The sequence below is a fragment of the Puma concolor genome, chromosome D3, assembly GCF_028749965.1.
Source record: "Puma concolor isolate L17-30 chromosome D3, mPumCon1.1.hap2, whole genome shotgun sequence".
NCBI lineage: Eukaryota > Metazoa > Chordata > Mammalia > Carnivora > Felidae > Puma > Puma concolor.
In genome coordinates this window covers 86,941,396-86,955,234 of record NC_141678.1, presented here as the reverse complement: position 1 = coordinate 86,955,234, position 13,839 = coordinate 86,941,396, and the positions used below count along the sequence as shown (strand labels likewise).

The 13,839-nt window shown below is 39.7% G+C and overlaps 1 protein-coding gene across 5 annotated transcripts in view; it reads left to right on the top strand.

Moving 5' to 3' along the window:
• RTTN (rotatin) overlaps window positions 1–13,839 on the top strand; it is a 163,872-nt gene that overhangs the window by 131,151 nt on the left and 18,882 nt on the right. For all 5 annotated transcript variants that reach the window (XM_086683207.1, XM_086683208.1, XM_025931071.2 and 2 more), the window contains 4 exons: window positions 1,130–1,347; window positions 10,584–10,689; window positions 11,687–11,784; window positions 13,055–13,132. In XM_086683207.1, coding sequence (XP_086539333.1) covers window positions 1,130–1,347; window positions 10,584–10,689; window positions 11,687–11,784; window positions 13,055–13,132 — 500 coding nt within the window. The remainder of the gene's footprint in view (window positions 1–1,129; window positions 1,348–10,583; window positions 10,690–11,686; window positions 11,785–13,054; window positions 13,133–13,839) is intronic.

Genomic DNA, 13,839 nt, shown 5'->3' with positions numbered 1-13,839 from the left:
AAAATTTCTTTAAGCCTGAATCTAGGTAGAAATTCTTACAGTTATAACTCTTATAAAGGTATAAATTCCAAATAATAGAAAAGTAAAACGTAACAAAATTATAAACCCGTGATACTCAGATTAATAAAATTAATATAACACATCAGATGTTCCTTTGATTAAATCAGTGCTCACAGGAGGAAATTAATGACTGATTCAGCGTAGATTCTTTTGAGTTGGCTTGCCTATTCTTTCTAATCTGTGTTATGTTTGCAAATTTGTTCATAACCACTCTTGTTCTCTATTTTTTTTAAGTTTATTTATTTTTGACAGAGAGGGAGAGAGAGAGAGAGAGAGAGAGCAAGTGTGAGCTAGGGAGGGGCAGAGAGAGAGAGGGAGACACAAAATCCGAAGCAGGCTCCAGGCTCTGAGCAGTCAGCACAGAGCCTGACACAGGGCTTGAACTCACGAACCGTGAGATCATGACCTGGGCCGAAGTCGGACGCTTAACCGACTGAGCCCCCAAGGCACCCCTCTTGTTCTCTGTTGTGAACTGCCATGAAACCTTTGTTTCTACATCATGTCAACACTGCATAGTCTTATTTTAAGTACTATTTACCATCAACTTGTTTGAAAACAGAAACATAACTACACAGTGATCTAGATAATTCAGAGTACAGTTACATTAATTTTTTTAGGGTAGCCCTGAAATAAAAATTAAAATGTTAAAAATTCTAGAAACTTTGTGGATCTCAGTAGACCCCAGAGGGATCAATATTCATATATATGTGATCCTCTTATTTTGGGACTTAGCAAATACTGTGTATATGTCCACTCGTGCACGCGTGCGGGCACGCGCGCGCGCGCGCACGCACACACACACACACACACACACATACACACACACACCTTCATACGAAAAACAACCCATATAAAAAGAATGAAATGAAAATTAAATAGATCCCTTGATTGTGTTGTCTTAATATTGACTATTTATTTTTAAACAAACACTAGAGTTATTCTCATGATCCTTATAACTACTGATAGCTTTACTTCATTAGAAATAAAAAGGCTATAAACTTAATTACTCAGATCTGATTCACTTCTTTAATTTTGAAGTTGTTTTCAAACATTTGCATATCTCTTTTAGATATGTTGTGCACTTGTGTGGGTTTGTCTATAACCTGCCCCACCCTGTGTACTGCCAGCCTGCAGTTCCTTTCTGTCCTCTTGACTGAAGAAGCAAAGAGGTGTCTCCAGGATAAGGATAAAACAAATTTATGCCACAGTCCATCAATCGCTTCACTCCTTGACAAAACTCAGGAAAATCAGAAATCTCTAGAACGACTTAATGAAGTAATTCTTCAGGTATGTGATTTCTTGGTCTTTCAAAACTTTTAGTGTTTCAGTAAATTGACTTTCAGTCTTTGTCTTGTACAAATCTTTTTCAATCATTTGAATTAAAAAGTGATTAATGTTCATTTTGACCATTTAAATAAAGGTATATGAAGTCAAATTAACAATCTCCTCTGTGTTCCTGGCCCTCTGATGTTGGTGGCTAGGTTCTTTAATGAAAATGATATACAAATTCAAAATGAAATAGTAGAAATCTAAATCCAGCAGTTCACCAAAATAGTGTGCCATGCCATGACCAAATATTATTATTACATTTATATATTATTTATATTTATAATAAATATTATTTATTCATTATAATAAATAATATATAAATGATCAATAATAAATATTTATTATAAATAAAATTTATAATTATAATTTATAATATTATATTTCAGGAATGCAGGTATAATTCATAATGTTTTGCCGTTTTATTTTTTTTTTCAACGTTTATTTATTTTTGGGACAGAGAGAGACAGAGCATGAACGGGGGAGGGGCAGAGAGAGAGGGAGACACAGAATCGGAAACAGGCTCCAGGCTCCGAGCCATCAGCCCAGAGCCCGACGTGGGGCTCGAACTCACGGACCGCAAGATCGTGACCTGGCTGAAGTCGGACGCTTAACCAACTGCGCCACCCAGGCGCCCCTGTTTTGCCGTTTTAAAGACACGTCTATGTCTCTGAAAATATGTCCACCTAAATGACATTTGATTTATATAAGTGAATTACATATATTTAAGGTAGTTTGTATATAGAGGTAGGTGGACTTAATTGGCACATTTGTGAGAAAATGCCACCTTTCTAAACCATGCTGCCTTTGTTATAAACTTACTTTCTGCACTCCTAAAACATGAACCAAGAATTTCGTTCATTGGAAAACACTCTAAAATCAGTAAAGTATGATTTTATAAATAGATTAACAAAAAAACTTTGAAGTGTTTCCTAAGTTGCATAGTTGTTTTTACAAATAGGAAACTGCTAGATTTTTCAGTATTAAGAATCCCTCTTTTTAATAGTCATATGGTTTTATGATTTTCAACTTCTTGCTGAAAGGTAGAAAAGAAGTAGACTTTTGCCTTGAAGGATTTGCTTCCATTTCCCAGTCAGCCTGCCACATTTTATAAAGACAGAAGATTGCTCTAGTCTGCCGATTTGTTGCCGTCCCTTTGCTTCTTAGAATTAGGGGGTTTTGCCCCTTTTCTGCCTGTGGGAGTTATGGATGTACAGATCTTGCTGGAATGGCCACTTTTGGGTTTTGGGCAGCAGCCTCTATTATGTGGGAGCACTGGAGACAAGGCTGATAGAGGCAAGGACGGCTCAGGTCCAGCTCGAACCTGCCCCAAGCTTAGGGCTATTGGCAGACTCTTGTCTCCGTCTCCTTTGCCCAAGGGACTACAGTTACGTTCAGAGCACAGATAAGGAGCCTGATAAAGGTCCCACAACATTTTCTCCCATCTCCAGCAGCTCCTTGGGAAGCTGAGATTCTAGGGGGAAGAGAGCCCCACAGCATTGCTCGAAGTCACTTACTCTTAGGAGGCCCCAGCTTCTCTGTAGCTACTGCCTCCTTGCTCCACTCAGCTCAGAACCCAAGCTGGATGGCTGTGTGCCAGTTATCTCATTCCCCATCAAAGCAACTGGCTTTATCTGATTTTGCATTTGAAAGCCTATTGTAAGAGGAAACTCAAATTCACACTTTTTCAATGGTCGCCCAGCCCCACTTCAAAAGCACTATTAATCTCCTAACTTTGGCTTTGGTGGGGCACCTTTCTCCTAGGCTCTTATGGACACACTTTCCCCTCAAGGAATGTAAGGACCTGTGGAGCCCTGCATCCGTTTCTTTCCCTCAGTGAGGGCAGTGCACCTCCCCCGCCCCCTGCCCAGGCCCGGAATGCCCTGTCTCTCTGGGAGTCTTGAACGCAGCCATGACCATGGGTCCTGCAGCCAATCCTGGACCAGGTGAAATTGAAAGACCTCCAGCTAGGCCAAACCAAATGTATTTTACTTCCCAGCTGTTTTTCTTGCTTGTTGCTGGTGCTGTTTCAAGAAATCACGATTAGGCTTGTGATAAATATGGGTCCATGTTGGTTGATGAACCAGATTAAAATAAATGTATGTAGTAAAAATTCTGTGCCACAGGAATTTTCTAAATTTACCTTGCCCTTACTTTTCCTTAATATTTTGTAATACTGTTCATTGTAAAAGTTATCATTTATAATCTTTTCCTGTTACCTTCTTGGCCAAAGAAAATGAGGTACCCTAGAGCCACAGGGCATCTCAATGATTTTCCTAACGACTAGCCAATTTTCCTCTCCATTTCTTCCAAATTACAAAAGACACAAAGTATTCTATGTGGATATGGATACTTTAACCAATTATAATAACTATTTTTCCTAATAAATCATACTCTTCTTGTTCATATAAACAGTAGAATATGAATACATGACATTTGTTAGAAGGACACAAGCAAGTTCAAGACAAAGAAAGTAAAGAAAGGAAGTGCCTGACGTGAGATGGGACATTTATTAACGAGCTTTATTAAACTACAAACACTATGTTTTCTTTGCTCTGCCCTGTATAAAGATATGTGAATTAAAATGTTATTAAAATGTGAGTTACGAAACAGCAACACATAATGATAAATTACATGTTTTTTAATATACGTGAATGTAGGCTATGGGTCGTGGCAGGTTTTATACAAAGGAAAGTAAACTGCACTCTTTAAATTATCGGAAGAAATAGTATACTAAAATCGTGACCTTCGAAAGTTTATTTCGATTATCTGTAAAATCTTACTCAAAAATATTAGATGTGTGACCTTAAGCACATCACTTAACCTCTTGTGATTCAGTTCTTAAAATGCCATTGCATGGGGCGCCTGGGTGGCGCAGTCGGTTAAGCGTCCGACTTCAGCCAGGTCACGATCTCGCGGTCCGTGAGTTCGAGCCCCGCGTCGGGCTCTGGGCGGATGGCTCAGAGCCTGGAGCCTGTTTCCGATTCTGTGTCTCCCTCTCTCTCTGCCCCTCCCCTGTTCATGCTCTGTCTCTCTCTGTCCCCAAAAAAATAAAATAAACGTTGAAAAAAAAAATTTAAAAAAAAATTTAAAATGCCATTGCAAAAGGAGAGAATTGTATTAAGCTTTAGCTGGTGCTAAAACTCTCCATCCTCCTCATACATTATTATGTTGTAATTTCAATTAAAATGTTTTGGCAGAGAATCTTTAAAACAGCTGCTTTATCGCACTCTCCCACAGAGGATACATGTTAAAAGTTTGCATTTGGTATTTGTATCTTAAATAATGTACAAGTTTATTTTTTCATAATTCCAATTTGAGGAGGCTTGAGGGTTTGAACATGCTCTGAGAAACTATTATGTCTTTTGACATATATGTCTTACAATACAAATGTTTTGACCATGGAGACCATATTATCTTTTGACCGTAACGTATTGAACAAATACAACTTAATGGTGATTTTGCCTTAGCTAGTGAGATACTCAGAATGTTTCATTTGCAAATAAATGTGGATCACAAGATTAATACAAATGCTATAATAATAAATTTTGCTCATAATTGAGATATTGAATTAATTTTGCTCCTTGTATTTGGTCTGATATCTAAGGGTAGTAATGGAAGGAAACAAAAAAGTCTTATTTCACATTTTTAGGAGATATATTTTGCACTAGTGTTTAGTGAGTGGTGAAGTTCAAGAGTAAATCTGTTGGAGAGAAGAGCTTATCTATTTGAGATACTGCTGTGTCAATCAAGGAGTATTCTCTATAATTTAAAAAACCTGTTCTTTATATCAATGCTTTTTGGAAAGAAAGCAAAAAGTCTTGACCTGGAATACCTAGATCACTTAATGTATAGAAGGAATTAGATCTAAAAAGAGCATAAAATTGGGGAGGGGCAGGGGCGCCTGGGTGGCTCAGTCGGTTGAGCGTCCGACTTCGGCTCAGGTCATTATCTCGCGGTTCGTGAGTTCAAGCCCCGCGTCGGGCTCTGTGCTGACAGCTCAGAGCCTGGAGCCTGTTTCAGATTCTGTGTCTCCCTCTCTCTCTCTCTCTGACCCTCCCCTGTTAATGCTCTGTCTTTCTCTGTCTCAAAAATAAATAAACATTAAAAAAAAAATTAAAAAAAAATAAATTGGGGAGGGGCAGAGAGAGGGAGACACAGAATTGGAAGCAGGCTCCAGGCTCTGAGCTGTCAGCACAGAGTCCAATGTCAGGCTTGAACTCAAGAACCACAAGATGATGACCTGAGCTGAAGTCGAATGCTTAACTGACTGAGCCACCCAGGCACCGCAAAAGAGCATAAAATTTAAGTAAATTACGTTGAGTCCTGATTTTCTTTCTTTCTGTGGTTGACAAAAAGACAAACTGTTTCTTGCTCTGTATCCTCCTCCTCTTTTGTGTGTCTGCATCATCCAGTAGCTGGTGTCCGTCCCTTCAGCTATCTGACATGTAATCTTAGCCTCCCCTTTCTTGTCTCCAGGGCTTCTCGTGCTTTGAGCCCCGTGCTCCTGCTCTGCACAGATGCTCAGAAGGACTTCTCAGTCTGAAATAAGTGCTACATGGAAAATTATAGAAATTAAATCCTCTACTCTGACCTTTGGTGTATGTTGAAAAGTATGTGGATTTACTATAGGTTAGACCTGCTTGTTTTTTGTTTGTTGTTAGTTTTTGGCTTTCATACCTGTTTTTCTGTGTACACATTTTAAAGTGCCTAACAGGTTTACAAGTTTTATATGCAAAGTAAAAGACGTCTTCCTTCATTTTCCTCTTCTTAGAGGCAACTATTCATACCTCGTTTAGCTGATTGTTTAATAGTTTCCCTTCCGTGTCTCTGAATAACATGCTTGTATTTGTCTATCTTGCTTATTCCATTGTGGACATTATCCGTTGACTTCCTGCTTTGGAAAATGAGACTTGAGTTCCCTTTCCAGGCCCCACCCACCTACCTGGCCGCAGTGGACTCCCTTCTCACTTCCCTGCCATCCTGTATCTTCACGGTGGCTAGAGATGAGGCAGCATGGGGTGGTACATCTGTGAAAATGCTGTGCACGGTTGAACTGTGTTGCAGACAATGTCTCCCTTTCTCTGCCTGCACAGCTTCCTTTTTTCTTAGAGGTAAATTGTATTATTTTTAAATTTGCTGAGTTTTCTGTTATCACTGATTAGCTCCATGCTCTTTGCCAGCAATCGAATGTCCTCTCAGTATATTCAGAAATGTCAGAACTTCGTTAGCTTCGTGTTCTAGAAGCGGTCACTCCCAATTCCTTCTGACCTGCTTGGTGTGCAGTGAGATCCTGGGGTCTCCATTCGCCTTCCTCCTGGGGAATTCCTGCAGTCTCGCGTCTCCCGTGTTCTCCTTTCCTGCTTCACTCCTTCTTTGGATAGTCTGTTCTCTCGTCGCTTCCAGAACAAAGGTGCATAAGCAGCTTTTTCGAGGTCTAGACATCTGAGTCTTTTTCAACCCTTACATTAAATTTATACTTCAGTGAGAACTGTACATTGGAAGTCCTTCACTTCAGAATTGAGAAGGCCTTGTCTCTCCCCTTTAACTTCTCATGTTACTGTAGAAAAGTCTGAAGCCATTATGATTTCTGGTTTCTCTCTCCTGGGAGTGTTAAGAATCTTTTTTTGGTCTTCAGCATTCTGCATTTTCCTGATGAAGTTTCGGGGGGGAGGGATCTATTTAATCTAATTTAATCTAATTATGCTGGTCTCTCTCGAAGTTCTTTGCATCTGACATCCCATCTACTTCGTGTCTTCTATATGTTTGGGACTCCTAAGTTTTCTTCTTCCTACATGGTCTCTTTTCTTCTCTTTTTTACTCTTTATTTTGATTTCTGGTTTCTGGTTAGGGGATTTTCTCTGGTACATGGTAATGTTGGTTGTCTGCTGCATTTAAAACTGGGGGACTTAAAGTAGACTGGAAACCCTGGGCATCTGAGTGGAGCCTGTCAACTGCAGGCTGTACTGTGTAAGGCGATTGGGCCGGGGCCCTTTGTGGCCTGCCTTCTTGAACTTGTCAGATTCCCTAAGAATCTCTCATCTCCTGCCTGGAGCTGAAAAGCCAACTGCCAAATGTTTTGTGGCAAAGTGGAAGGAAGAGAGCTGAGGTCTTAGAAATTAATTTGCATGTATCACTTAATCCTTCCTGTTTTCAGTGTAATACCCTCACTTGGAAATATGCCTCATTTCTGTCAGTTTAGAACCCTTCTTCTTCTTCTTCTTCTTTTTCATGTTTATTTTTGAGAGAGAGAGAGATAGAGAGACAATGAGCAGGAGAGGGGCAGAGAAAGAGGAAGACATCGAATCTGAAGCAGGTTCCAGGCTCCGAGCTGTCCGCACAGAGCCTGACCCAGGGCTCGAACCCACAAACTGCGAGATCTTGACCTGAGCCAAAGTCGGACACTGAACCGACTGCACCACCCAGGTGCCCCAGTTTAGAACCCTTCTAATTCATCCTGTCCAGAGACCAAGTCTCCGGTTTCTTATAAGGGGTGGGGAGGAAGAGTGGCTTGGCTGTGCAGAGATTGGCGGGTGGTGGGCAGAATCTGTTCATTGAGCTGCTTCTCAGAGTTTTTTCAAACAGTCCTCCTTTGCTCTCACTTCCAGGAGTACCTGCTGCTCAATTCCCTCAGCTGTTGGCAATTCATTGTATGGACAGGGGTGGTATTCTGTGTTCTCAAGCCTGCTGATGCATTTGCCATTCATCTTTCTGCTTGCTAGTTTCCAGACTTGTCATGTGAGTGAGTGAGCCAGTGAGCAAGTAAGTGTGTGAGTGTCTGAGTGTCTGTCTGTCTGTCTGTCTTGGTGTTTAATCCCACTTCTGTCATTTTGATGAGATTTCATGCGGGAATAAAAGACACATCTATATGAACCACTGGTTCCCTAGAACTCTAACTTCCTTTTTCTCCCTCAAATCTGCACAGAGTAGATGAATCATATATTTCAATGAGATCAGTTTGGTTTTTCTCAAAACATTAATACATGAAAGTGCAATAAGGCCATGTATACGAGAGCAGCTTTCTTATTAATGGTGAAGATTAAGCTTATAGACAAATTAGGATTCTCATAATTAACTATAATGATTATACTCCAAACAAATTCATTATCCTAAATAATTTGCTGCCTTTTTCCTCACCTTCTTCATGACTGTGAAATGTGATCTTTGCCAAGCATCCCTGGGCATTTAGTATCTAACTTGTTGGCCAAATAGGGACCTGCCTGGTTGGAGGCAGCAGCCTACGTGCTGAAGCCACTATTTAAGATGGAATCACTCCGCCCATGGTGGTGGGGCTGGAAGGGCCCCCACACTCTGCAGGCTCCTCTAGGGTCACATTGCCAAGTACAGGTCAATCAGGAAGAGTGAAGCTGTGTCTGTGTATTTCTATAGTTTATGTAAGATTGTATCATTTTGAGTTTAATACTGGACCATTGAAAATTACTGGTAGAAGGAAAAATTATGAATTTGAATTATATCTAATATTTGTAAATCATATGAGGAACTTCTAGATTCTTCACCTGGAATTTATGAACTCTTTGAAACTGTAATTAAAATTTATGTGAATATCCACATGACACTCTTACTACAAAAGATCTCACCTGAATGTTCTCAAGCCTTTAGAGCTGCAGCACCCAGTAAATGGGAAATATAGAGCGGAGAAGACAAGTTCACATCACAAGCAGACAGACCCAGGATGTGGCGCGTTCTAGAGGATGACTGGTCTGGTTTACTCAACAGCTCAGCAACAGAAGGGGAATGGAATGGAAACCCTGGTGGATGGGTCGGGAGGTGTGAGAAAGACAAGTGCCTAGATTTAGGAGATGCGCAGATGTGGTGTCAGGGCTTTTATTCAGTCCTGATTCCAGTAAACCAACTGTGAGGAGACATTTTTGAGACGAAAGAGAAAATGTGAATTTGGACTGGATATTAGGTTGATACCAACAAATTATTGTTAAATATGTTAGGCGTGATGATGTTAGGCTTTCTGGTTATGTATATTGGAATATGACAGTATATGATATTTAGTATTTACTAGAAATTGTTCAGCCAAAAATTTCCAAAAAGTATGGGTGTTTGGTATTTCATTTCCTTTACTCTTATACATATTTGAGATTTTTGATAATGAAAACAAATTTTTTCTGAGAGTGAGCAAGTGTGAGTGGGGGATGGGCAGGGGGAGGGAGGGAGAGAGAGAGAGAGGGAGGGAAGGAGAGAGGGAGAGAGGGAGGGAGAAAATCCCAAGTAGGCTCCACATTCAGCACAGAGCCCTGACAGGGGGCTCAATTCCATGACTGGGAGATCATGACCTGAGCTGAGATCAAGAGTCAAATTGCTCAAATGACTGAGCCACTCAGGCACCCCAATAATGAAAAAAATTTTAATTCAAAATTATCAAATGTATAAGGGAAATATATCAAAATATTAGTATTTTTAAAATTACAAGTGATTTTTAAAATTTACATAAGTTAAAAAAATTTAAATATTTTTTTGAAAAGCATGTGATGTGACAGATAAATGTTACTGTAGAAATGAAAGATGGAAAGGGGCGCCTGGGTGGCTCATTTGGTTAAGCGGCCGACTTCGGCTCAGGTCATGATCTCGCGGTCTGTGAGTTCGAGCCCCGCGTCGGGCTCTGTGCTGATAGCTCACAGCCTGGAGCCTGTTTCAGATTCTGTGTTTCCCTCTCTCTGACCCTCCCCTGTTCACGCTCTGTCTCTCCCTGTCTCAAAAATAAATAAATGTTAAAAAAAAAAAAATGAAAGATGGAAAGAACCAAATCACCTGAGGTACAGTGGTACAATAGGAAATTGAAGGAGGGGAATGTGTCTGAAGAAGAAAGGAATTTGATGGCAGTTCTCCTCTTCAGCAGTTTTTTGAGGACCCTTTTTAACAAGTTAACATGTATGTATGTGCACTCCCTGGTGAATTTGATGAAGCACATGAACATGCTATGTGTTCATACTAAGTACAATTTTTCCTTCACATCGTGGTCTTTTCCATATTGTAAATTTCATCTGCAGTCCTTGTCACACAGAGCATTCTCAGTCTCAAATCTTAATGATTTATCAAGTTCCAGTGAATTTCATGGAGTAGTTGAAACCTAGCAATTCCTTTTAAATAGGCCACATCTTTTATTCACAACAGTTTTGCTCCAGATTAAGTTTTTCTTCAAGGCAGTTTGATATATATTTTCGCAGTGCTATGAAGGAAAACCCTCCAAGGATGTCCTGAAAAGAGTTGCTGCAAATGCACTGATGTCACTTCTGGCTGTCAGTAGGAGAGCTCAGACACATGCTTTGAAAGGTGAGACACACAACATATCAGCCTTTATGGCATGTTATCAACTCATTTATTTTACTCCTTGTTCATTATAATTTTCTTTGGATTCAAAGTGTAAAAAATTTATAATCTCAGTCTTACTAAAAAGAGTTGTTTTTTTTCCCCAGACAGAAACACAGTGAACATGTATTACTTTTAAAATAGAAAGATGATATATGTAGATTATTTTTTGAGTAATGATTCTTACCCTAAAGAATATGTAAATAGTAGAGGAGCTTTAAAAGTAACACATTACTCAGTGTCACAATAATTAAATATTAGTAACCACCAGCACATATTGCGTACTTGAAAAAAACACATAGTTTTTGATAGTAGTAACAGCAGTGTTAGACTGTTGGGTATTTTCACATAAGTTTCCCTTGGAGAGTTTTGTGATTTCTCATCTGTGATCCGAGAATACAGGTCTTCGAGTTAAAGAGACTAACAGCAACATCGAGTCCAGTCATTTTTTTTTTTTTAATTTTTTTTTTTCTAACATTTATTTATTTTTGAGACAGAGACAGAGCATGAACAGGGGAGGAGCAGAGAGAGAGGGAGACACAGTATCTGAAACAGGCTGCAGGCTCTGAGCTGTCAGCACAGAGCCCGACGCGGGGCTCGAACTCACGGACCGTGAGATCATGACCTGAGCCGAAGTCGGACGCTTAACCGACCAAGCCACCCAGGCGCCCCGAGTCCAGTCATTTCAATGGTGATTTGCTACTAAAGCAAATTATGCATACCTCAAAACATAAAGTCGATTTTAGGAGTATTGTAGTATAAATTGAAAACATTGAAATTATTCTGCATTTTAGTTCTCTTTCATTTCCTCTGACTTATTAACCCCTCACTGAAAATACCAAAGTGAAGTTGGTCAGAAATATAAAATGTTCTATTTTATTTTGGAGAATTTGATATATGTGGTTTCAGCTTACTTGGCAATGGAACATCTTTTTTGATTGTCTCGGATTTTATCTCTCAGCTGATCTAATAGACAGCTGCATGGAGCAGATGAAGCACATCAGTGCACAGCTGAACCTCGATTCTCTCAGGCCCGGGAAAGCAGCGCTGAAAAAACAGGTAACTGTGGGTCCCGGATGTCCGGGATGGATGGAATGGCACAGAGACCATCACTCCAGTGTCCTGTGCTTATTAATAACACCACTCTTGGGTGGAAATGGGTATCCAATTTGGAAGAAGGGTGTAGTTAGATAGATTAATGGGATTTTTACGTTAGCAACTTTGAGCTTGTGTGTGTGTGTGTGTGTGTGTGTGTGTGTGTGTGTGTGTGTGTAACTTAATTTTCACTTGAAGATCTTAAAATGAGATTTAGATATTACATGTTTTTGTTACTATAAACGTTTTGGAATGTGCATGATATTTTGCCAGATAATTTTTTTTATGCTACAAATGAAGATATTTCTCTCAAAGCAAGCCTAGGTTCACTGGGAATGACATATAACTTACTAAGTTTTTCTGTATGCCAGGCCCTGTTCTATAAGCATGTCATATTTGTTATGTTGTGAGCACTCAGGCCAACACAGTCACATAATTACGAACTGATAAAACCAATAGTTGCCCTATATCTGGGCGGTTTTGAAGCTGTACTCTTGATCTCTCTTTATTTTCTTCCGTGACTTTTGAATGTCTCGAGTGTTGAGTCTGTTTGACTCATGTTCAAACTGCATGTCATGTAAGCTCAAAATAACAGTTTTTATATAATAGTGATGATAATAATAAATGATTAATAATTAATAAAACAAACAAAAAGATCTGCCATACAGGCTTGTTCAGAAGATGAATGAGTGTGTATTTATAAATTTATAACTATAAATATTTATGTATATAGCTAAGACCATTATAGGAGCAATCTGTGTAATAACTGCTTTCTGTTGCATTTTGTAGGAAACCAAGAAAGAGTCTTATTTAATAATCGTATTGATGAGGGGGGCTACATGTTTGTCAGTTTCTTTTCTTGCCTCTTTTCCTTTTTCCTCTCCAGGCAAAGGCTCTTTACTTCATCATTGAGAAAGTCAGCCAACACCTGATATGATTGAAAACCAGTCAGTACCTGCTTCACTTTATTGAGATGAAACATGGAGCCTATTATATATCTCAGTCCTCCATGCTTGATAGAACAGAAATAGCTTTTTTGTGGCGGATGCACTTCTTGAGATATGGTCATCTTTCAGAGATCATTAGCTTGTCAGTGCCCTCAAAGTTATGGTGGTCAGGTGCAGTGAGAGCACACTGGCATTGTAATGTGACCCAAAGGGGAAGGCATTACTCTGGGTAAAAAGTGGAATATGCCATTGTGTTCACATTTTTAAACCGCTTTTTGTTTAAACAGGAGGACGGTTTTATTAAAGAGTTAAGCATTGCCATGCAGCTCCTAAGAAACTGTCTTTATCAAAATGAAGAATGTAAAGTAAGTAGAGCGATATTTCAAAATTTCAATAGTGATGCTGACATTAAATTAAAGTTTCATTTTTATATGAGATAATATAGGAAGAAACATGAAAAACTCTTCAAATGTTTTTAGATGCACTTGATTGGTCCTTAAACTCCTTGTTAATTCTCAGAAATAGATGCACCTTATTCTTCAACATTGATGGCATTTCATGTTCATATCAGTATTTTAACTTTATCACTGAAAACTTCAAGCAGCTAAAGCAAATGAGTGTCTTTCTCTACGGTGGCACATTTCAGTTGTTTTTTTTACTAAGATGGAATGCATGTTTGTGTACGTCCAATAAGGCAGAGTTCTAAGAAAATTTTAAGTGTATTTATTTTGAGAGAGAGAGAGTGAGCAGGAGAGGGGCAGAGAGAGAAGGGGACAGAGGATCCAAAACAGGCTCTGCATTGACAGTGGAGAGCCCAATGTGGGGCTCGAACTCGTGAGCTATGAGATCATGACCTGCGCTGAAGTCGGACACTTAACCGACCGAGCCCCCAAGGCGCCCCAAGGCAGAGTTCTTTCAAAGACAGTTGTCAGGCAGCTCTCCAGGAAATAAGTGGAGGTGTCTGTATCCATAAGGAAAGAGGAAAAGTGTGTCTCTCGTTTGGGTAGAAAATACTGCTGTTGCTGGGCCCGGCCCTGTTCACCTGGGGGAGCTTCACGGCCAGCCCTTCTGG